The sequence below is a fragment of the Ambystoma mexicanum genome, chromosome 5p (assembly GCF_040938575.1).
Source record: "Ambystoma mexicanum isolate Mex_15411 chromosome 5p, UKY_AmexF1_1, whole genome shotgun sequence".
Taxonomy (NCBI): Eukaryota; Metazoa; Chordata; class Amphibia; order Caudata; family Ambystomatidae; genus Ambystoma; species Ambystoma mexicanum.
The window spans coordinates 1,193,708,670-1,193,731,515 of record NC_090930.1 but is presented as its reverse complement, the minus strand read 5'-3'; the positions used below and the strand labels follow the sequence as shown (position 1 = coordinate 1,193,731,515).

General features: G+C 46.8%; 1 protein-coding gene across 3 annotated transcripts in view; it reads right to left on the bottom strand.

Annotated features, from left to right (window-relative positions):
- Nucleotides 1–11,982: 11,982 nt before the first annotated feature.
- The window catches only part of CDH20 (cadherin 20), a 1,428,111-nt gene continuing 1,417,247 nt past the window's right edge, over nt 11,983–22,846 (bottom strand). For all 3 annotated transcript variants that reach the window (XM_069613654.1, XM_069613653.1, XM_069613655.1), the window contains 2 exons: nt 17,590–17,841; nt 11,983–13,460 (listed from right to left, as the gene is read on the bottom strand). In XM_069613654.1, coding sequence (XP_069469755.1) covers nt 12,976–13,460; nt 17,590–17,841 — 737 coding nt within the window. In that variant the 3' untranslated portion in view covers nt 11,983–12,975. The remainder of the gene's footprint in view (nt 13,461–17,589; nt 17,842–22,846) is intronic.

Sequence of the window (22,846 nt, the reverse complement as noted above, 5' to 3'; positions counted from 1 at the left end):
GAGGGGATGCCAACATAAACAACCCTCCCAGCGTGATCACACGCTCTGGAAACAAACCGAGGGGGAGGCCGAGAGGCCAGAGAACCTACAAATAAAAATCTTCAACATTTCAAACAGAAGTCTATCAAAGGAAGAAACAGCAGTACTGTCGCTAGGGCTATCCTTTAGCCCCACATACAGCTATGACTACACGGCCACTAGGGTGGACCTCTATAAATTTCTTAGAAAGCTTAAACTGACTAAATTTTATGCAACAAGGGTCAATGAGGGACTGAGGTACAAAGATATGCCGAGAGAAGAAGCATCTCCCTTAACAGGCAAAGATATGACCAGCTTAATCTGTCTAGCCAACTTGGAACAGCCTATGGGATTGGAAATAGAGATGACACAGATTTACGGCAACTCTATACTAGAAGAGCAATTTGGGATAACCACAGATATGAGCTGCCCAAGTCATCTCAAACCTAAATCGATCTTCTGTCCCAACATTATATGTGGACCGATAGACACGTTTGAGAATCTTGTCATGCAAGACCTGAAAAAACTGTCTAGTAATATATTGCCAGCTTCTAGAAATTTGAAATTCTTGCAATACAAAGCGCTGGAGAACTTGAGAAATGATCATTCCATAGTTATACGGCCCTCCGACAAGGGGGGTGGAATAGTCGTCATGGACAGTGCCAACTATAAGAGAGAAGCTAATAGGCAACTGAACATGATTGATAACTATGTGGTGGTAGACAATCGAGTACTAATGGAAACACAGACCTTATACTTTTCCATGTTACGTATATGGTGTGATGATGAACTGATCAGTGATGAGGAATACTGGTACCTTAAAAACCCGTTTCCTGTTACCCCATTAATGTATTTTAACCCTAAAATTCACAAAAGTCTTACAGATCCCCCAGGCCGTCCCATAGTATCTTCAGTGGGTAGCCTTCTTGAAAATACTTCAACATTTTTAGACCATTTCCTGCAGCCATTTGTGATCAGCCTCAGCTCACATATACAAGATACCTCAGATCTGCTTATGAAACTACTTGACATGAATTGGGAACCAGGATATTTGCTGGTATCCCTGGATGTGGTTTCATTGTATACGTCGATTAAGCATGAGGCAGGTATTCAGGCTTGTAAATTTTATCTAGACACGAGATCCATTAGTTATAAACAACACAATGACATGCTTTTGAACATGCTGCGGTTTTGTTTAGAACATAATTATTTTCTGCACGAGACCTCTATATATAAGCAAATCCAAGGCACGGCCATGGGTTCTTGTATGGCACCGACCTATGCCAACTTATACATGGGATGGTGGGAGTCGCAGATAGCATGGGCTGAAGAAAAAGAAAGATTCACTGAACACATAGTGGTGTGGTACCGATTTATAGATGACCTCTTTTTGATATGGGATGGGACTGAAGATCTATTGCTCACCTATGTCAATATACTTAATGAGAACAATTTGAATCTTGAACTTACATCTGTTGTCAACAAAAAGGAATTGGTCTTTTTAGATGTAAAATTTACTGTGATTAACAACACACTGACTACTAAACTTTTTCGTAAAGAAACTAGTTCTAACTCTACGCTCCATGCCCGAAGCCATCACCCCACTACCCTCAAAAACTCGATTCCCTATGGAGAATTTTTGAGAGCAAAGAGAGCTTGTAGTACAGAATTAAACTACAGTGAAGAAGCCCTATATATAGGCCAAAGATTTGTTAATCGGGGTTACAAAAGGAAGGTTGTAGCTGATTGCTTTGATAAAGCTAAACAGACCAACAGAATGGATCTGTTTAAAAAGCAAGTAATCAATAAGAATGATGATATCCGATTTATTACTAATTTTAACCATCAGGCTAACAATATCAAACAGATAATGAAAAAACACTGGAAGGTACTTCTAGCAGATCCAGACCTTACTAAAGTATTAGGCACTGGCCCTAGTGTTGCTTATCGCAAAGCCCCTACTCTCAAAACTATTCTATCTCCCAGCATGGTCATCACAGACACCAACATGAGAGGTAGTCACTTCATGACACAAGAGGTTGGTGGGTTCCGCAAATGTGCTAACTGTAAAATGTGCAATTTTGTCTCGAAAAAACCATTTATTAGCTGTAATGGTCTGAAATGGAGACACAAACATAAAATTACCTGCACTACAAAATTTGTAGTCTATGCTATCACATGTGAATGCGGGCTACACTACATTGGATCAACTATAGGAGCACTTAAATTGCGTATACTTCAACACTATAGAGCCATCAAAAATAGGGACCTCACCAATCCTCTTACGGGGCACTTTATTGACAAACATAAAGGTGATGTGAATGCCATGACATTTATAGGGTTGGCCCATATTCCAGTACACAAAAGACTGGGGAATCGAGAGTTAAAATTACGGCAGCTAGAAGCCACATTAATCTGTAAATTTGACACACTGAGGCCCCTGGGACTAAATATTGACCCGGAGATGTTTGTGTTTTTATAACAACCGCGTATTATGATACTTGTAGATACACTGTTGCATCTTTATGCATTTGAACTAATGGATGCTAGCATGTACATTCTTGTGATTTGTGTGAATCTATGAATATGCATTGGCACTTCACTAAAATCTGTTTAATCAGCAATTGCTGCTGCACATGCACCATGCATTTTTTGACTTTTCGATTTTATATATATATATATTTATCATCATTTTTTATATATATATCATTTTACTGCTGTCCTGGGCTACCAAATATGTTTATATGACATGTCTTGATTCCAGTATGATGCACTGGCACTTTATCAAGAGTATTTGTCCTTTAAGAGGGGAGTTACTGCTGCTATATATGCATTATGCACCTTCCGGTCTGCTGTTTACTTGGGCATGTATTTTGTGACATGTTTTGACTCCATTATGATGCACTGGCACTTTATTAAGAGTATTTGTCCTCTAAGAGGGGAGTCATTGCTGCTATATATGCACGACGCACCTTCCGGCTTGCTGTTTACTTGGGCATGTATTTTGTACATGTGAGGCTAAACCAATTGAGCTTTTTGTAAACTATTATAGTACAGATGAAGGCGCTGCATTTTTCTCTGGCTTCAATTGAGGTCACTCCATACCATGGAGTGTAATGGTTTGTGGTTTTCATCATGTAGTATGAGACCAAACCATTTAATGATATTTTAGCGCACTGGCGCTCAGTAACACATCATTGTTGTTTTTAAATGTTTTGTCAGGAAATAGGGTTTGGCATCTGGTATGCGCTTTCTCCCGCGCTTTTTATTTATTTTTCATCATAGCATTTGCTGATATGGGACTAGCGCCCATTGAAATTTAAACATCTTGAACTCTTTCAAATATGGCTGCCAAGTTTGTAAGTCATCTATTATAACCTTCTGCGATCACATGATCGGGAACTTAAAAGCATATGGGAGGAGCTTAATGCCGATGCTGACCCGTTTCCTGTTTATAAAAGTAATGTGTTCTCAAGTATTTGGGAAGTAAATAGCCTGAAGAAGCTTGTTAATCAAGCGGAACGCGTGGCGGTTTCCACCCTGGTGGGGTGAGTGTTCTTTTTAACCTGATTGTCAGCAAGGGAGGCATGGTCATTATGTCTGTCCCTTTTAAGCCATTAGGCAGTGTTGGTTGCACGAGATTCTTTATAATGCAATAAAAATAAGTTTTTTTGTAGCAAGCGGTATGGTCTTGTGTGCAGGGTTCTTTTTCTGCATGATGTGATTGGGGTTTTTTTGAAGTGTTACAAACTTTCATTCACACATGTGTTTTTATACACATTTAGAAATCCGGCCAAGATTTCTGTCCCTAGCACCAGCTACGTGTAGGCTGAGCACTATTTTTGGCATATCTACTGTTTTTTATATATATATATATATATATATATATATATATATATATATATATATATATATATATAAAACAAAGTGGTGTTTGTTTGTGGGTTTGTATACGGTGTTGATCTTGGAGACGTAACTCCTCATGAACGGTGAGGTCTGGCGTCATGAATTTTGCATGTAATATTCTTTCTTTCATTGCCGAAATAATAGCTCAATAGGTCATCCCGTTCCCGGGCAAATTAATTTTTGGGTTTTCGGCATTACATTTTGTGGTTTTTCGCGCGCCATCTACAGGTCATTTGTAGAAAGTGCTCATCATTGCGTTGTCTGTGTAAAACTGGTCTTGCGTTTTTTTTGTTTTCAAATGTTTTTAGAAGACAGTTAGTGTGTCTTTGTTTTCACTGATTTTTTTGCAATAAACTCAATGGATGTTAATTTCACTAATTAATTGAACACCACGTTTTTATTTACCTCTGGTTTAATTTCTCACATGAATATCACATTTGTATTCTTACTCTGATTATTTGCAGTGTGTATTTAGCAGCGAAAATGGCCACCACTGCAAATAATCAGAGTAAGCATACAAATATGATATTCATGTGAGAAATTAAATCAGAGGTAAATAAAAATTTGCTGTTCAATTAATTAATGAAAATATATGTTCATCTTTTACCGTAGAATATGAAAATAAATCTGAGAATGGACATCCTGGCCAAAGCCGGGAACTTAAACTAGTACACACATATATCTGTATTTGTGGTCTCAATGTATAAGAAAACTCAGTTTATTTCAGTAATGCTAACCTGCAAGGGGTTCCTCTGCCTTTTGGGATTGCGAAATGGAAGGTTATGGAACCGTCTGCTGCCAGGGGGAACATGTGTGTAACTGAGGAGAAATTTGGGTTTTTTGATGTCTGCTCCCCCTCTGGGAATGACATTTGGTATGGCCCCATGAAGGAAAAACAGCCTGGTAGCTGGGAAGACGAAAAGAGGTTTAGGGGATTGAGAGGCGAATGGTTCCAGATTGTATGCGCGTGTCCCTGGGTGGGCAGACAGGCCTATCTGGCTTGTTTTTCTATTATTTCCCTCTGTGGGATTTTAGTGAAGACGAGCGAAGGAAGCAGGGAGAAGAGGATTGCAGGCAACAGGCTGTGTAGCCTTGAGCCCTGGATATCACGGGAGACAGTGTTGCAGTGTTGGAAGGTGTTCCTCTCAAAATTCTGCAACTAAGGTATAAAGAGGTATTTAGAAAAAAAAAATCGTTATTGCTGTCTTGATACATTTTTTTTTAACCCAGAGCTCACTTACCGTTGTCTCCGTGGACTTTGAGAAAAGTAAACTCACAACGTGAGAATACATGTAAGAAAAAAAAAATAACACCCAAACTTGCTGTATGTTTTAACATTCATTTATAGGCTGCTTTCAAGTTTGGGCTGCCTGGGTCCTATTCGAACAGTGACATTGCTGCATCACTGTGCTGGAATCGACCAAGCGAGCGTCAGAACGGTTTTAATGTCCTCTGTTCTGATTCCCGATGAGTTATGAGCACAGGCGGCTAGTGACATTTTCAGTGCACCTGCAGAGTATGGCCCAAGGCATAGTAGACATGTGCAGCTGCTTAACCGTCATATATTGACACCCAGATCCTCATCCCCCTTTTGGGCCACTTCCTGGAGGACTCAGCCTTAGTAAATAGGATATACCACCTCATTCAGGCATGGCCTCTACCTGAATGACGATAAAACTGAACTCCTAATCCTAGGCTCCGACACAGCTTTAAAAAACTCAACCCCAACTACGCCACCTTCAATATCGACAACAACAACATTAAAGTGGTACCGGCTGTCAAAACACTTGGCTTCTATCTCGACTCTGCGCTTTCCCTTAAGAAGCAAGTCAACTCACTATCATCCTCAACAGCTTATACCGGCAAATTGATCCGAGCTTGCAGACCATTCCTCTCTGAAACTAGCCTCATCACCCTAGCCAACGCACTCATACTATCGAGCCTGGACTATTCCAACGCACTTTATGCGGGCTCCAATAAATACATCTTAGACAAACTACAAAGACTCCAAAACAATGCCCTAAGAGCAGCTCTCAATATTCCTAACAAAGAGCACATTTCTGCATGCAGAAGAAATGCTCACTGGCTCAACCTGGCTCAACATAAAAGACAGAGTCCTCCTCAAAACCCTATCCCTGACCTCCAAATGTCTAAACAACATTGCGCCCCCTTATCTAACAGAGAGAATCAATAGGAAAATCTCTAACCGACCCATGAGATCAGCCAACGCCTTCACCCTTGAGATTCCTAGATACAAACTGAACACAGCTGGCGGCTCCAGCTTCCCAGTTACGGCTGCCCAATCCTGGAACAAACTCCCACTTGAGCTCAGATCTGACCAACCCTACCCCGCATTCTGGCGAAAACTCCTTACATGGCTATGGTCCAATGATGTCTACACCCAGACAACGCACCATACCTCCCGCCAACCGCATATATGCCAACCCACCACCAGTATATACTCTAAATACTTCTCTCAGTAACCTCATCACCTACTACAGTCAAGTGAACTATTGTCTATGCCTGTACTATAACCTGTATGTAAGCCTTTTTTTGTATATAAATACTGTGCATGTAGATCTTGTATATTTATAACAATGTGTAACTAAGCTGATAAGTATCCTTGTAAAGCTTGCGCCCAACAACCTCCGGGTCTCGGCTGCGCCATATGAAATAAACAAACAAACAAACAAACAAATATTGTGAAATTCCCAAAGGCTGCGTTTTGTTTCTGTCATCAGCGACCTTCATGGGACTGGTTAATAGACCAGAATGGTACTTGGTGGATCGGCTAGGAATCGTACTGGCCGGCATGTTTACTTTTATTCAGAAGGCATACTTGTCGAAGTTTCCATGATATCAAAGAGTGTGTTTTTATGAACTGGATTTTTCATCTCAGGTAAAGTAATGAAGGTTTGGGTCCATTGCCTCTCATACTGGTTGTTGTATAGTGAAACCTCATCTGTGCATCGCCCCTTTAAGTCCCTCCCCCATGTATTGCCCTTTTAAGATGGGCCATGATGTCGTCATGGCCCAAGCCAATAAAGGGGAGCCGTGCAGGCACGTGGAGAACGGCTGCAGACACCATGACTAATTGACCAGTGTGTGTGTCCTTTATTGGGGGCTGCAGGCCCGCCCTGAATACACAGGGCCTGCAGGCCACGTTACCATGGGGCCCCCTGAACAGCAGAGAGGATGAGCCGTATACCGTGGCATTATCAGCCTGGCTGCCTAGCAAGGCACTGAAGCCTACACAGTGCTGGTGTCCCATAGCACTACAGGGTGGGGCTGGTCCGATGTCCATGTCCAGCCCCTACCCTTCCAACCTCTGAGGCCCTGTGCCTCCTGATGCTGGTGTCCCATAGCATCCAACAGGGGAGCTGGTACGATGTCCCATGGCCAGCTCCACAACCCCCAACATTGGCGACGAGGAAGTCGTCTCTCTCTCAAGAAGGAAAAGGAGAGAGAGAGGACCACGAGCACACGAAGTGCAAGCAATCTCCACAGTCCTTCAGTACAGCACCCGACCCTCACTGCAGCCAGGAAGGACCCTTGCTCCACCGCACGTATTACGGTAATAGCCCGGGCCAGCCTGCAGTGAGCTGCATCCTGCGGTGCCCGGCAAGAAGGAGGGAAAAGTGGAGCGGCCACAGCCAAAAGAATAAAAATAAGTGGCGGTTCCTGGGGAAGAAAGGGATACACCCCCGTTCCCCCACAGCACCCGCTGCAAGTCAGGGAGAAAGGGCCCCTTGCCCCGCAGTGAAGGGCGGCATCGGCCGCATCGTAATGGACACAGCGCCAGAAGGAGGCCGCGTGTGCTTCCCAACCCCAGAAGAACGAGGAAGAGCGCCCGACCCACACCGCAAGCGAGGATTGGCCTGCACCTCACTGGTAGCTGCAGTGCAGGCCCGGGTCACCCTGTGGTGAAGTGCACCACAAGCCACTCCACCGCATCAAAGGATCAGAGCAGTCACCGCTGCGAAGGAATGCAGCCTCGGCTGCAAGTATCGAGAAGCAACATCGGCTGCATGGTGAAGGTGAGCTGCCCTTACCCCACCATAAGGAGGAGCATGCCCGTCAGCCTGGCCCTGCCGTTTTGGGGAGTAGGAGTCCTGGAGGTAGGCCCCCCTGGCCTTGGCCCTCTGCATAGAGGGTGCTTGTGCATCCAGGGAAGGAGCCTGCCCGCAAGACCCAGCGGCATCCGCCGCCGTCGCGGGGGAAGAGTGTTTGCAGCCCCGCCGTTCAGCGGGAAAGGAAAGGAAGAACTGTCCCCGCGGCAGCCACCCAGCTAAATAGGAGGGAGAGGTAGCCTACCCTGCGGCATCCGCCGCAACAGATAGAGGAACTGCCGGGCCCCCACTGTCGTCGGAAGCCCGGCGGGCAAGACAATGACGTGCTCCCACTCGGAGCGAAAGAGAAGAGGTGAGGCGGGAGACAGCCTACCCCAACAAGATCAGCCGTGGTGAGGAGGCAGGGGGTGGTCTGCCCCTGGAGCACCCACCGTGTCTGCCCACCGCAGCACCTGCTGCCGAAAAAAGGGGACACAGACTTGCTGCCTGTCCCATCCACCATAGTGGAAGGAAGGACCACTGCCCTTCCCCCACCGAGAGCTCAGGGCCAGCAAGGCTGCAGATCGAACAGGCGCGTGGGCATAAGGGAAAAAAAGAGTGCCCGGGCCGCCGGCAAAAAAAAGATGTATTTATTGGAGCCCGCAAAACAAAGTGGTGGCCTGCATGGGAGTGCTCCGGCCGGGAGCGTATCTACAGTGCTCCAGTAGGAGCCGAGAGGAGAACCGTGGGAGCCCTGCTATGAATCCCGGGCCCAGTGGTGGGAGCAACAAATGAGGATGTGTCAGTGCAGGGAAGACAGTCCTGGCGTAGTGCCCCAATCTTCACCCCCAGAGTCCAGTGGATGGGCGAGAAGGAGCTGTGGAGCTCCGCTGGTCCCACAACATTAAGAGGCACAGAAGCAGTGCTGACACCCAACTGGAGTTAACTTGCACCAGTGGTGACTGGGGTCCTGCAGCCCCAGACCCCTGTTAATGTGCACACATCCCAGGAAACATCATCCCCCACATCCTGGGCCCTTTATGGGCACACTGTCAGGAGACTCTTCCAGTGCACCCGGGTCTACGCCAGGAATAAAGAGACACTCCCGGCTGGGGGAACATCGCCGAAAATGGGGTGAGTGATGTCCCGTCACCCCGGACCCAGTCAGCGGCACGTGGAACAGCCTGGACGCCCGGAGATGTGCGTATCGCCTCCCTGCATAAAACATCAAGGGACTATGCCGAGGTGGCCCCTGGTATCTGCCAGGCGCAGCTTTGCCGGCCGTGAACCGTCCTTTCAATGGACCTGGACCCGGGAGGTGACCCCTAAACCGACGCTCATGAAGAACGAATTGGTCTCTTGCAGTCCCGCCTTAGCTTTAAGAGGACTCAGTAAACTTTGTGTTGATGCTGTGAACCTGCATAGTATGCACATGCTTAAAGCGGTCTCAGTAAAGGACACCAAGGTGAAGCTGTGCTCTCGCACTTGGTAGGGGCGCTCCATGTAGTACCAGTGATTACCCGTGAGCGTCATGCAATGAGGACAGGTCCGCACCCCAGGTTAATAAAGGGTGATAGCTTGCGGTCCATCTGCCAACCGTCCACCGGGGGGCGCCCCCCGTGATCATCACCGACTAGATAGACAAAAAGGTGAGACCAGGTGGGCTAGTAGCACATCCTGTTAAAGATGGTACCCCATCTCTGAAGTAATGTTGTTTTGCATTGAGAAAGGGGGGTGTGGGAAAATTAGTTATGTTATATGACAAGTTTTTTTGTTCCTTATGAAAAAGGAGGGATGTTGTGTAGTGAAGCCTCATCAGTGCCTCGCCCCTTTAAGGGGTTGAGTCCCTCCCCATTTATTGCCCTTTTAAGATGGGCCATGATGTCGTCCTTTTGTTTGGCCCAAGCCAATAAAAGGGAGCCCTGCAGGTACGTGGAGAAGAAAGGCTGTGGACACCATGACTAATTGACCGGTGTGTTTGTCCTTTATTGTGGCCTGTTACCATGGGGCCTGCTGCACAGCAGACAGGGCGGGTCGTATGCCGTGGCATTATCAGCCTGGCTGCCTAGCAAGGCACTGAAGCCTACGCAGTGCTGGCGTCCCATAGCACTATAGGGTGGGGCTGGTCCGATGTCCATGGCCAGTCCTCACCCTTCCAACCTCTGAGGCCCTGTGCCGCCTGTTGCTGGTGTCCCATAGCATCCAACGGGGGAGCTGGTACAATGTCCCGTGGCCAGCTCCACACCCCCCAACACTGGTGTGACGCATTTTACTAGGATCACCTATAAAGCGTTCCTCTGCACTTTCGTAGTTGGTTCGGGTGTCTCAGGAGGCGGATCCATTACACAAGAAACCCAGACAGTCCGTCTTCTGGTGAAGGCGCTAGTCGTTTTAAGTGGCATTTGTGACTGATTTTTGGTCCTGTCACATTTCCTGTTCACTTTCTACTACATCCGCAAAATCTAAATACATTTGGCCAGTTAACCCGGGGCCTCTGTCTCCTTCCTGAGTTGGGGAACATTCTTGGGTGCTAACAGTTAAGCGTGGATTGTGTTCCCTTCCTTGTGTGTTATTATTTTGATTTGTGTGGAAATGTTGGAGGGAAAGGCGGTGGAAGATGGGGGAAAAAATGGGACGAGGTGCTCCCCATATATTTTTAAGGGTTATTAAAAAGAAGTGTTTTAAAAAACAGCCGATTCCCAAGTGTGTACTTGTGCCCTTTAAATAAGGTGTGTGGCAAAGAAGAGAAATCATGTGGTTTTTGCAGTTATTAGAATAGCATTTAGTATATATAATAGTCCTTGGGTCTGATTCATGGAAGTGCTATATAATGGCGCAATCCCATAGGAAAACATTCCGTGCATCAGGCCCCTTGTGTTTCCATTGCTCCCAGGTTCTGCAGACATGGCAGCTGAGGTATAACCTTTGGCCAATTGGACACGTACCAACTCGTTGCCCTCCCAGTTCCGTGCGCCTATACTTACAGGTGTCAGGGCCACGCCAACGGAAGTCCCCTCTGATGGCCGCTTAGCATGCGAAATAGCCCACATAAAATATTAAATAAATAAAACAGAAACAAAAAAACTTCTGAGGGTGCATTCAACCCAAGTAACTGGTTTGTGGTGATTTCGATACTTTTTTTGCGTACACCAACAACGCTGACTGTGGCATTCCTGTTTGCAATTCTGATCTTTTTTTACTGGCTGTTCCAAGTGTGCCACCATGACCTCACCCCTCCACCTATTTCCCGTCCCACACCCCCGTATGAGGTGAATAACAAAAATGTTGCAGTCCGCATGTTTATCAACAGTATTTTAAAACCAGAAAAAAGGCCCAGGGACACATTTCACAATTAGTACCGGTTAAAATAACGCATCGCTGTTTCTAAAAGATATTGCTTTTCACTTGCTTTGACAATTACTGGGGACTAAGCCCGACGGCTGACTGGAAATGAATTGTGGCAATTTGAACATGCCTCCAGGCACATTCACTCATTCTGGTTACATTTCACTGCATAGATTGAATCCTTTGATCTAAGCAGGGGAGTTGCTAGGTCTGGAAAAGACCCGGGGCTAAGCTGCTGTCGGAACTGTTGGGACTGGGGGCTAGCTAGTCTTTTGGCTGTAGCTCCTGAGATTCTATCCGGGGCTACAACCAAAAGATCAGGGGCTATAGCCCCCGTAGCCCCCCCCTAGCAACGCCCCTGGATCTAAGGTTGTGCCAGTTAGAGGCCATTCAGTAAGCCACACATGTGCAACCGTGTTGGGCAGCCATTTTCCCTCTCTGCTCCTTTGTTCCTTCTCTACTGTCAGGCTCTCTCGAGTGTTTGAGAAGATCTATCATTGTGCACAGAAAACTCATAGTGTCCTCATCCGGGTTCACGAACTTCTTACACATCGGCCTTCCATGAGGGAAAGCACCTCGCTGACCATCCAGGAAGTGAACTATCCACCTCACAGCCCTTGCGTGTTTACCCTTTAGATGCCACCAATAAGTGTATGGGACACCCTGGAGTAGACCTTTTATTAAAGGAAGTGCTGAGGTGTCGAATGTTCAGTGCGCCATATTTATTACCAAAATTATCAACAAATATACAAAACATGTCCATGCCATTGCGTCTGTCTACTTTTTCCTCTTTTTGTTCCCTGATGCGGCATGAGTTCAAGCAGGTGACCAGCTGCATGTAAACATCCATTGGACCCCACATCTGGAGAGCCTGCGATTCCTTGTATTTATCCAATACTGTATCGGGCTTCCAATTGTGACATTTCATCTTCTCCATTGGCACATCGAGGCAGGTCTTTTTGTGATTTTCATTTGGGGGATTAGGAGTGCCCTTGGAATACAGCAGGGTAAATAATACACATATGCTAATTCAAGCAGGATTAATATGCATGTAAGCAAATCAGAAATTGAGCTGAGAACAAGAGTCCGTCTCCCCACACTTGCCCGGGTGGCGGTTGCAAGATCTCACTCTGAAAGAGTTCAAAGCTTGGTTTGGGAGACAGGGTCAAAAGACATACTTTACAAAACAACACTCTGCAAGACTGACTTTGGAATCAGTCTTTTTTCGTGCCATATCCATCGACTTTGAGCAAGGGGTGTCCTTCGAGGTATAGTCCGCCTGTAACTTGCTTCACCTCTGTTCTCACAATACAGCTTTTATGTTGTAACTCGGATATTTCTTTTTGATTCACAGATGTCAAGAACATAAAGTAAGTAGTGCTTTATAAAAATATATAGGCCACCTCACTCTGGGACCGAATCTTTCAAAGACATTAAAAATCATTATTCTCTTCTTCATTTCTTTGAAGGTAACTTAATTTAACTGAGTAGAGGTGGTCCAGAGCACGTTGCATTTAGTTGTGTCCTCGCTTCTCTTTCAAGATGTTGTGAATGGCCGTGCCCACCCACAACCACAGGTCTATCTCATGAGAGTGGACCAACTTTCTGACATGCGACATCGCACAGTCTTTACACTGGTTTCCCGCTGCAAAGGAGCTCATTTGCCGTCCGAGCCACCGTACATTTCCGCCAACCTTTTGAAGCGGGGCCCCCAGTCAGTAAGGTAATCGTAGCTCTGATCCGAGTCCGTGCTGGCTGAGTGCAAAGAGCTTAACGAATCAGCCACGGACCCGTTGCCCTCAAACATGTAGGTCTGTAAGGAATCAAAAGGCGGGCTGCATGGGTCAATATCTGCTTCATAGAGCTTGGCCAACACATAGTTATGGACACTGCTCTCCATCCGGCAGTCTTGTGGCACGTATCTGGAGAGAGTTTCAATTTCCGGCTGCATATCCTGTCTCGTTTTACCCATGTGGGTTTCCCTGGGGTTCCACATGGCCGCGATGTCAAAGGCCTCAGTATCTTCCTCGCCACCACCTTCATCATCGTATCTAACAATGTTCTCATGGACGTTATCCTCTTCATCAATGATATATGGCTTCTTTCGATGCCTTCTCATGGACAAAATAAGAAGCACCAGCACTGGGAAAGCAAACACACACAATAACAAAATGAGTATTGAGACTACAGATCGATTTACTATCAGTCATAGAGCATTTCTCAGGAAGTTTTCAGTAAAATCATAACCAAAAAATAAGAATAAAAACAAACATTAAAATGGAACATTAGCAGAGACCTTTCCTGGTAAAACTGTCTTCCATTTTAAGAAGGGTAAAAGGTATTTCAGTGAAAGATACGTGGCTAAGAGAAAGCAAAGGTAACAGATATTGGTCCTGATTATGAATTTGGCGGTGCAGTAATTGTTCGGAGGTAATTCACTGCCACTTTTTTGGCAATAACGGAATTACTGCCAATTTTACTGCACGGCCGAAATCCGAGATTGGAGGCTAAGTAGAAGATTTACATCCAGCATATGCCTGGTGGTAAATTCTCTGTTATAACAATAATATTTGACCAATCTACACTAGCAATACTGCTCACTGTAAATTTGATGAAATTCCCACAGAGAACTATAGACTTACAGAATGGGCATTTATACTGCTTTACTGCTACTCGTAATCGTGTGGTAAATTTTCCGAACCAAGTGGTGGTAATGCTAAACGAGCTTGGCAGTATTTCCACAACAACACCACAGGACTGCCCACACACTTGGTTTGATGCAGATTAAAGATGGTCATTCCAGTACCGGAAAGTTCCAGGAATGCAAAGTAACATCTATTGTGGACTGTCAAGTCAAGACGGAAGGCCTTTAAGAAATTCCATCTACGGCTGTCAACCTGAGCACTTTAGGTTTCCCAGTGCTCAGCTGGGAGGAAGTAATAGGAGGCCTGGAAGCACTTTCCTGGATGCTGAGTGGCAGTCAGAAGATGCCGTCGAGCCAGTGTCAATACCTGTCCAAGCTAGAGAATGAGTGAGCTCTGTCCGCAGAAGGCACTGCCATAGCCGGACCTGGGAACCCAAGGAGGAGAGAAATCTCTTGGACATAGTATTCTTAAATATTTTGTAGTCTTACCGGAGAACTTGACTTTGAAGCACTGGCATGGCAAAGTACCCTACGCTGCTTCATTCCAAGGTTCATTGGACAGTGAGACTCTGCAATAATCATGGTAGAGGCATGGGAAAGCTCAGTGTTGCTGTGTCTACAAATTTTTACAAACCTACACATTTCCCCTGTAAGAATACATATGCACACCAGGGCATTTTTGGCCTTTTTAAAACTTCAGAGTTTCATTTAAGGTTTTTGTCTTTAAATGGGGAGTCATCTTAGTTTCCCGACAGTCCGTTCAACGTTAAATCAAGGTTGCAGTCCCGTAGCTGCAGGACAGGGGAACTCCTATTTCTGAGAGTGGATTTACTCTAGATGGGAATTCAACGCAAATCTATAAGTGCCATAGACACGTAGGACAAGCGTAGAGCAGCTTTTGTATCCAGCGAGTACTGCCCCAGCAATTGAACCTGAAATGGTCTTTGACTCTTATTAATGAGGTAATGGCAATGGCCAGTAGCCTAGTACTAGACACATGTCCTAATTCATGCGCACCACAAATTTTTTTCGAAATATGGAGTAGCGCTGACCGCTTCAAGAAGGCACCTCCCAACCATGGCCCCTTGGGTTATCTTCCGCTCTATGCCCAACTTCACTTATTAGGGTTCGGCTATTTTATGCTAATTATGGGGTTTTGTTTTTGCTGCAGCCCTCAAATCCAGTCACAGGTTTCTGTGAAGCCAGTTCAGTTTGTGGCAAAATAGTTGTGTCTTCTGCAATAACCAAGTCAGGGACCTGCCGGTGCCCTGTTGGTGAAAGTGCTCCTACGTGGCTTTATCTAAAGGAATCCATTTTGCAGTTACCATTAGGCCGGGTCTGCTGCATGCCCCTTGCCTGCATGGCTGGAGAACACACTGGGAACCTCTGACACTTTCCTCTTAGCCCTGTCCAACGCTGCGTAAACCCAATCTTGGGGCCACCGCTGCAACCCCTGCCACTTCCACCACCCACCCGTCCACCCTCTCCCACCGTCTCCCCTGTTTGCTTGCCCCTTTCCCGACTCACTTCCCTTTGCACACGCGTCACTGTAGCTCACCGGTCTGCTCCCCGTCCTCCCATTTCGGCCTCTGCTCACAAGGCTCCTGCACAGTCCTTGTCCTTCCGCTTTTGGGGAGGGATTTTGTGCGTGACCGTTTCATGCGATGGTCCCCGGGGGCCGGTAGAAGCAGCTCCGAGCCTCACAATGTTTACGATATCACTCAGATCATGCATGCACAAGCAGAACAGTTTGGGTCAGGGGTAGATGGACGGTTCTACGTCATTTCATCGACACCAGTTTTTTTGATGGGTGTTTTTCTGAAAGAATTTTGCCGAAAAAACTCATCAAAAATTTGTTTACATTATTTTTGTGGGTTTCCTCCCAAGCCGCCCTTCCTATACCTATTTTATGTTATTCCCGACCCCCAACCCTTTATGTGCCCTTTCCCAACCCCAAAAAAAATGTATTAGTTTTTTCGGCAAAAATATTTTGTAAAAATACCTTTTGTGCCAGCATTTATCTGTATTTCTTTCTATCCGCTATATATTTTGCGTCAATATTAATTTTTGCGTTGTGATGGTCTTCATTAATCGCCATCAGCTTTGACCTATAAGCGTTGCAATCAGCCGAGATCCCGGAATATAGCCTTTCCAGATCCAGCCTGTAAAGGTCTGAATGAATCTAATTTTTCAGAGCAAATCACAGCTATTTTTCTTGGGCCTTTTATTCAGTGGAAAATGAACTTCCCTTTAGGTAATTATTGCACACACAAATGAAACTGCAAGGTTTGTGTCCAGAAATGACCATTTAAGGATCCACGCATTGTTAGAAATCCCCTGGAAGCCCATGGTGCCATGACAACCATTAGGTTATAATTAGCATGGGCATCGGTTCCCGACCACTCTCAAGATGAGTTTTGACTCCCAAAATATATTTCAAATGAAATGTCGGACTCGGATAGTCGTTCACCTGTGATATATAGGGTATTCCCTAGTTCTATCCCTGACTGTATGCTATGATAGGGAACCTGCTGAAATAGGCCAGGCTGCACTGACTGTTACATCATGTAGAGAAAGTACTCTTGCATTTGAGGTTTATATTCAAAAGGGACTTGTAGAGATACAACAATGAAAGACCAGACCATGAACATGGCGGCTCATTGATCCAAACTTCCATTGTTACCTTGACTGCCCGGCATACACGTACAACTCTGAAGTGGCCAACACATAAGAATGGCCTGTTGTTTGCATTTGGAGTTTTACCTAGCATGAAACTATCTAGTAAGCAAAGGACGAGTGCGGTATATGGCGTTGAGGATAACATATGAGGTATGGAGTGCAGGGTGTCGATATGTGGCACAGGACGCTACGGCCATGAGGGTGGGATGTGATGCAGGAATGCAAGGAGCCCAGGTGGCACCTAATTATAGACGGAACAGTAGGGTCTTGAGTTCTTTCCTGATCTGCAAGAGCATTGGCACGGTCCGGATTGTCAGGTTCACGGTACGTTCGCGTTGGGTCTGGCCACCTATCCCAACACACGTGTTTGTGCTTGGCAGTGACACGAGCCTGCGGAATTGTTAAGGTTTGGGAGGGAAAGTGGTGAGGTGGAGGACTAAGTGAATGCCAAGGTGGATCTGGAGAGGGATGAGGATGTGGAGAGCGATGCAGCTGTGGAGAGTTCTGCGGATGTGGAGGGACATGAGGATGTGGAGAGCGATGCAGCTGTGGAGAGTTATGCGGATTAGGAGGGGATGCAGATGTGGTTAAATTGTAGTACTGATGAAAGCAATTGATCAACATTAATTTCTAGCTATCAAAGCCCAACTTGAGCGCTTATAGCCCTGAAATATGTACCCCAGTGAGTGTCTGAATCATTTCAAGTTTTATTTCTGAGGGCTTATCAGTAAGACACGGTGGTCACCTGTTAGGGCCAAGTCTAGGTAACCATAAGATAACAGCACAGTTTACAGAAACATACGCATTAATAGAAGTATATTTTCACTTCAAACAGGTTGCCTAGTGCCCCACTGTAGTGGGAAATGCAATGTTCAATATAGTGATTATGATATTGCAAGATAAAGTGAAGTTGTAGGTTCCTGAAACAAGTATTTTTGGTAGCATTACCTAGTAAGACAAAGATGCACCCCAGGATAGCAATGAGGGCACCTCTGCTCAGGGTGGCCGGTAGAGTGTAGGCCTCAGCGTGGCAGGACATGATGTCACCGTCGTCATCACAGCTACAGACTTGGATGGTCAGGGTGCCGGTGCTGCTTTGCCGCGGACGTCCGTTGTCGGTGATCAGAATTGGGAGGTGGAAGGTGGTTTGTTCCTGCTGCCTGAAGCCAGATCGTCTCGTTAAAATGCAGGCTGTGTTGTCTGTGCAGAAGCAAAAAGATGGGCACATGAACATCCGGTATAGAAACAGAGAAAGTGTGCTTAGTTTTTTTGATAAGGTTCAACGCCAACATGGGCTGATTCTGAAGTAGATGGTGAATTGAATAAATACTGTTGTGGAGTTGAGTGTCTGTTTCGGTGAACGTGTGCAATTATGGCGCAAAGGAAGAGGTACATGTTAGTAGGTGGCTCATTTGCATTGTGTCACGTGCCTGGCATTGAAACGTGCATGGAGACTGAGAAAAGGGTTGTTGGGTTGGAAGACCACGACTCTTATCCATTACCACTAGTCTAAAGCACCTGCAGCACAGGTTCTAAAGACTGGGGGGGCCTTGGTGGTGGCTGAGAATGGAGGCGTCAGGCACAAGTAGCCAATTGGCTGCATTTCTGACAGTCAGAGGACGTGGCGTGCACACCCTGGCGGGCGCCCAGGTAACCTGTGGTGAGAAGGGGAAGTGCATGCTGGAAGAAATGGCACCCGAGTGTACCCATCCAGTGCCCCACCTTTCTTCTGCACTTATCAGATATACCCTAGCTGACCAATCATGCACTTGCCACTTGCGTGCTGCACCACCACATTTTCCTTGCCCGTATATTTATTTCACTTATTATTTATTCTTTTCTCTCCTCTGTTTTGCACTTTCCACTTCTCCCCCTTCCACGCACTTTCCCCTTTTTCCCTTCTCCATGCACTTGCGTTTTCTTAATGTCACTGGGCCTAGTAAGATCATTGTTTTCATTTTTTTTGTTCTCCCTTGTTCCCCTCTCTTTGCTTGGTTGTGCTCTGAAACACTTGTGTACGAGCGCGATATAAATAAAATATCATATCATATCTTATAATATCATATCAGTGTAGCAGGCGGGACTATAGTTATGAATCTGTTGCTTAGATTCACTTTTGTTAAAATGTTAATGCCGGACATCCATGCTGCCTTCAGACCCGAGACACAACACAGCCATTCCGAACTAGTGCACTACTTGGTGCATATTTATAACTGCATTGCCATCACCAAATTCACCTGTGCCCAGGTAAAAACATCTTTCTGCCACCCAAGATGGGTCGCCCACAAAGACAATGCTGCAAACATTTCACTTCAGAGTTCCGGCAATGCCACATTTTTGCTAGGGCTGTGTTGTGACTTCAAGCCCCTCTTAGGGCTCATGCAGAGTCACGTGTTGTGACACGTGGTACACCATGTGTCTGTCCTAATGAAAGGGGCACATGGCTTTCTATGCACCAGTTACCAACTGAACTCACTGGCTCCTGTGTCTGTGTAATGCGCTAATGCAGGATGGGTGCCTGCCGTATCCGGTTCCATACCAACTGGCAACGAGGGAGTTGATGACCCACATGCAGCCCAGCTGTGCAGGAGGTCGCTACTGCGAGTGCCTGCCATGCGGAGATCACGTATTCTGTCTGATCTTATCCAACGACGTGGGACATGGACACCTTCCACTGGAGTCCCCAGTGCAGGCCAGATATAGGACGTGCAGCGTGATGTCTGGAAGAGGTCAGGGGCAGTCCTGGTGTGAGGACCATGCATGCCACCGCCTGAGTGCCTGGGGCGCATGTGTGTGGCTGTGAAGAGACAGAGCCCCAGCTGGGTGAGAGGAGCAGCGACAAGGACCGTTGCTGCATTCAGGTTTGAATTTCCAACCGGGGGGAAAGGAGAGGCGCAGCGAGTACCACCGTCATACAGGCATATGTCAATCTCCCTCCTGGGGGCGATAGGAGAGATGCAGCCTCTGCCACTGCTGCACTGAGGAATCAGCTGGAGTAGCGCGGAGTGGACCGCTGCCACACTGAGTGAACCTCCCACCTGAGGGAGCATGGTGCCGGCGTGGCCACGACTGCTACTGCTTTATGCAAAGGACTCCCGCCTGGAGGAATGGGAGCAGCGTGTTGCTGCACTGAAAGAAAGAAATCTCCTGTCTGGGGGTGAGGACGAGCGGCACAGCCTTCGCTGGTGCCACACAGATGAAAGGGGTGCGCAGCCACATTCTGAAAAGAGAACTCCTGTTGAAGGAGAGCACAAAGGTTGCGCAGCCTCTGCTGTCGCAGGCAAGTATTAACTGCTGGACCCACATGCAGGCAACCTTACCTTTGTTGAGCTGGGGAGTTGGCGTGTGTCTGGTCGACCTCCTCCCTCACCATGAATTATTACACCACAACATTTGGTCAAGTATTGGCAATAAAAGGCTGTAGATCTTTATTGTTACAGATACGGTTATGGAAATAAACAATATTTGAATATCAGTAATCATATATTAATTTTGGGCACCAGGTCCTGAGGTTACACCATCAGGCCTGTGCCGTCTTCTTTGTCCCACAACTTGTGGTCACTGTACGGTGTCCTGGTTTTCCTTCTGTTGTTGTTCTCCCTTTTCCTAGGGTGGGAGGGTTTGCGGAAAAGAAAAAGAGAGAGAGACGCTGAGTACACAGTGAACTCTCTGACTGTTTGGGTCCCCGTACAGGGTCCAAAAACAGCTTGTGTATTTCTGAGTTGAGGGCAGCTCCTTATATAGGACCCAGTGCTGCCCCTTGCAGCCGACTGTCTGAGCCCCTGGGGGGGGCTTATCTTTGTTGTTCCCCTGCCTGGCTGATCTTGCTTCCCCTGGGTGCTTAGCACCCATTTGTTATTGTGGAAGGGTGAGGTGTTCTTTCACACCTCACCCTTCCTGCACTTGGTGAGCTGGAGACTGCGTGTCTCCTCGCTGTTGGGGGAGAGAGGGGAGCTGTGCCAGGCGGGATGGTGCTGCCCCTCTCTTGGGCCTACTGCCATGGGGGAGCAGTTACCCGGCCTCGCTTCGGGCTGCTCAGAACTCCTGCCTGGAGGAACAGGGTTGGTGCGGCCGGAGCCTCTGCCTTTCATGTTCCCTGCAAGGGTGCCACACCCTCCCACCGTGAGTGTGTCCTGCCTGGGGGAGGGAAGAGAAAGTGTGACTTATGCGGGAGTAAGTGAAGATATTGCCGCCTCCCGGGAAGAGGCCATCATCAGCTGGCCAGTCAGCCGCAGGGCTGGCCTCCTTTGCCCGATAATGATCAAGGCACCGCAACAGCCGTTTCTCCACCACCACCAATGAACTGCGGCCGATGTGGCCCTCAGCGTCCCTGGGTGCAGCTTTGCCAGTTTGTCAAATCTGCTCTAAACTCTCCTGGACTAATAACGTGTCAGTGCACATGTGTGTTGCCCTCGCAACGCCTATCCTTGTGGCCACGCTGCGTGTGTCAGGGGCAGGCCATGCCCCATGCTCCCAAACAGATGATGGTGGGTGATGTCAACCTGTTGCCTGCATCTCCACAAGTGCCTAGAGGACTCAGTAAAGATATACATTTGATGCTATGAGCCTGCATGTCATCGATGTGCTTAAAGTGGTCCCAGTAATTATGTGTGTGTGTGTGTGTGAAGCTGTGATCCAACAGACTGGCAGCTTGCTTAATATGGTTCCAGTAACTGGCAATGGTGTTGTCCGTTGGTTGGTGTTCCCTCCTCCCCTGCTGAATAAAGTTTCCCTTATGATGTGTTTGCTTCCCTATGATAAACTACCCGACTACAAAGCGTCAATAATTGTATGTGATCAAAGAAATACTGTGCAAGGTAGGTGTTTGGAACTGTACCTCATGTTGCATCATGACATAGCTTTAACGTTTACTCTTGCCGTGGGATGTTGTGACTTCTAGCGCCTCCTAGGGCTCGTGCAGAGTCACGTGTTGGTGACAGGTGGCAGACCACGTGTCTGTCCTGATAAACGGGGCGCACGGCTTCCCGTGTTCCAGTTATCAACTGAACTCACTGGCTCCTGTGTCTGTGTCATGCGCTAATGCAGGCGGGGCGCCAGCTCTACCCAGACCCATAACAGGCTGTAGCACCCCTCTTTTCGCAATAAGGAAATGCTGCAAACAAAGCAACATCAATTTCTTAGACAAGCTACACTGGCAATTTTGAAAATTGGGATAAACTAAGGATGGCTCCAAATATCTCACTGCACAAGACAAGGAGGCCTCTTTTAAAGGGAACCCTTAGAACAGGAAGAGCCACAAAATCAGTGGTGGACTAGGAACCAAAAGTGGCCATGCAAATGTTTTTCAAAGTGGCCGCATCGTACACTGAGCGAACAAGCGCAAGCACTCTACGTAGGGATTGGGGGATCCCCCTGAAAGAAAATGGGCAAAAATAGGTCCAAATAGTACATTGTAAACAACACGTGTCTATAAATAGGGATTAAAATGTGTGAAATGTAACAAATTAATTAAGAGTGACGAATAAACAAAGTAAGATTTGTATAAAATGAGTTTCTTCAAAGGGTTATGTGGGTGTGAGAGATGGAAGGAAGGTGGCGGGGCGCAAGTGGACCAAAAAAAGAAGGCACTCACACAAATGAGGCCCATGGCACAGAGGCCGAGAGGGACATTTCCAGAGTTCCCTGCAGGCCAGTCCACCACTACACAAAAACAAAACACCTCTATTTACAGAAAACATCAAATTCACCCACAAGCTAAGAAACAGGTGTTCCAATATTTGACAACACATGTGCTATGATGTTAAAGTCTGACATCAAATTTGGGTCCACAGTTAATTTTAGCTAAACCAGCCCTGAGTGGTATTCCAGTAGTGCTTTTGAAAGGGCTTATGCTCTGTCCTCCCCACCTGCCCCTATGAACAAACTTTAAAGTAAAAGTTTTAAAAATGCATAGGCCGCAGGAACGTGACAGCCCACAAGGTCTGGAAGATAGAGTGCGGGAAGTGGGACAGGGGGTTAAGCCTAGGGGGCCAGGCTGGATGCATCACTCAGGAATGGAGGGCAACAGGATGGCGCCCCCACCCCGGCCTGCATGGCAACCCAGTAGGATGCAGCGGGAAGCAAACAATAAATAAGTTAGGAATGGGATGGAGCCCAGGTGCAGGCAGAATGGGGAAAAGAGCAGAAGGTGCGATATGGCAGCAGTGGGGTGGGCAGAGACCCACCGCCCACACTTAAACCAGTT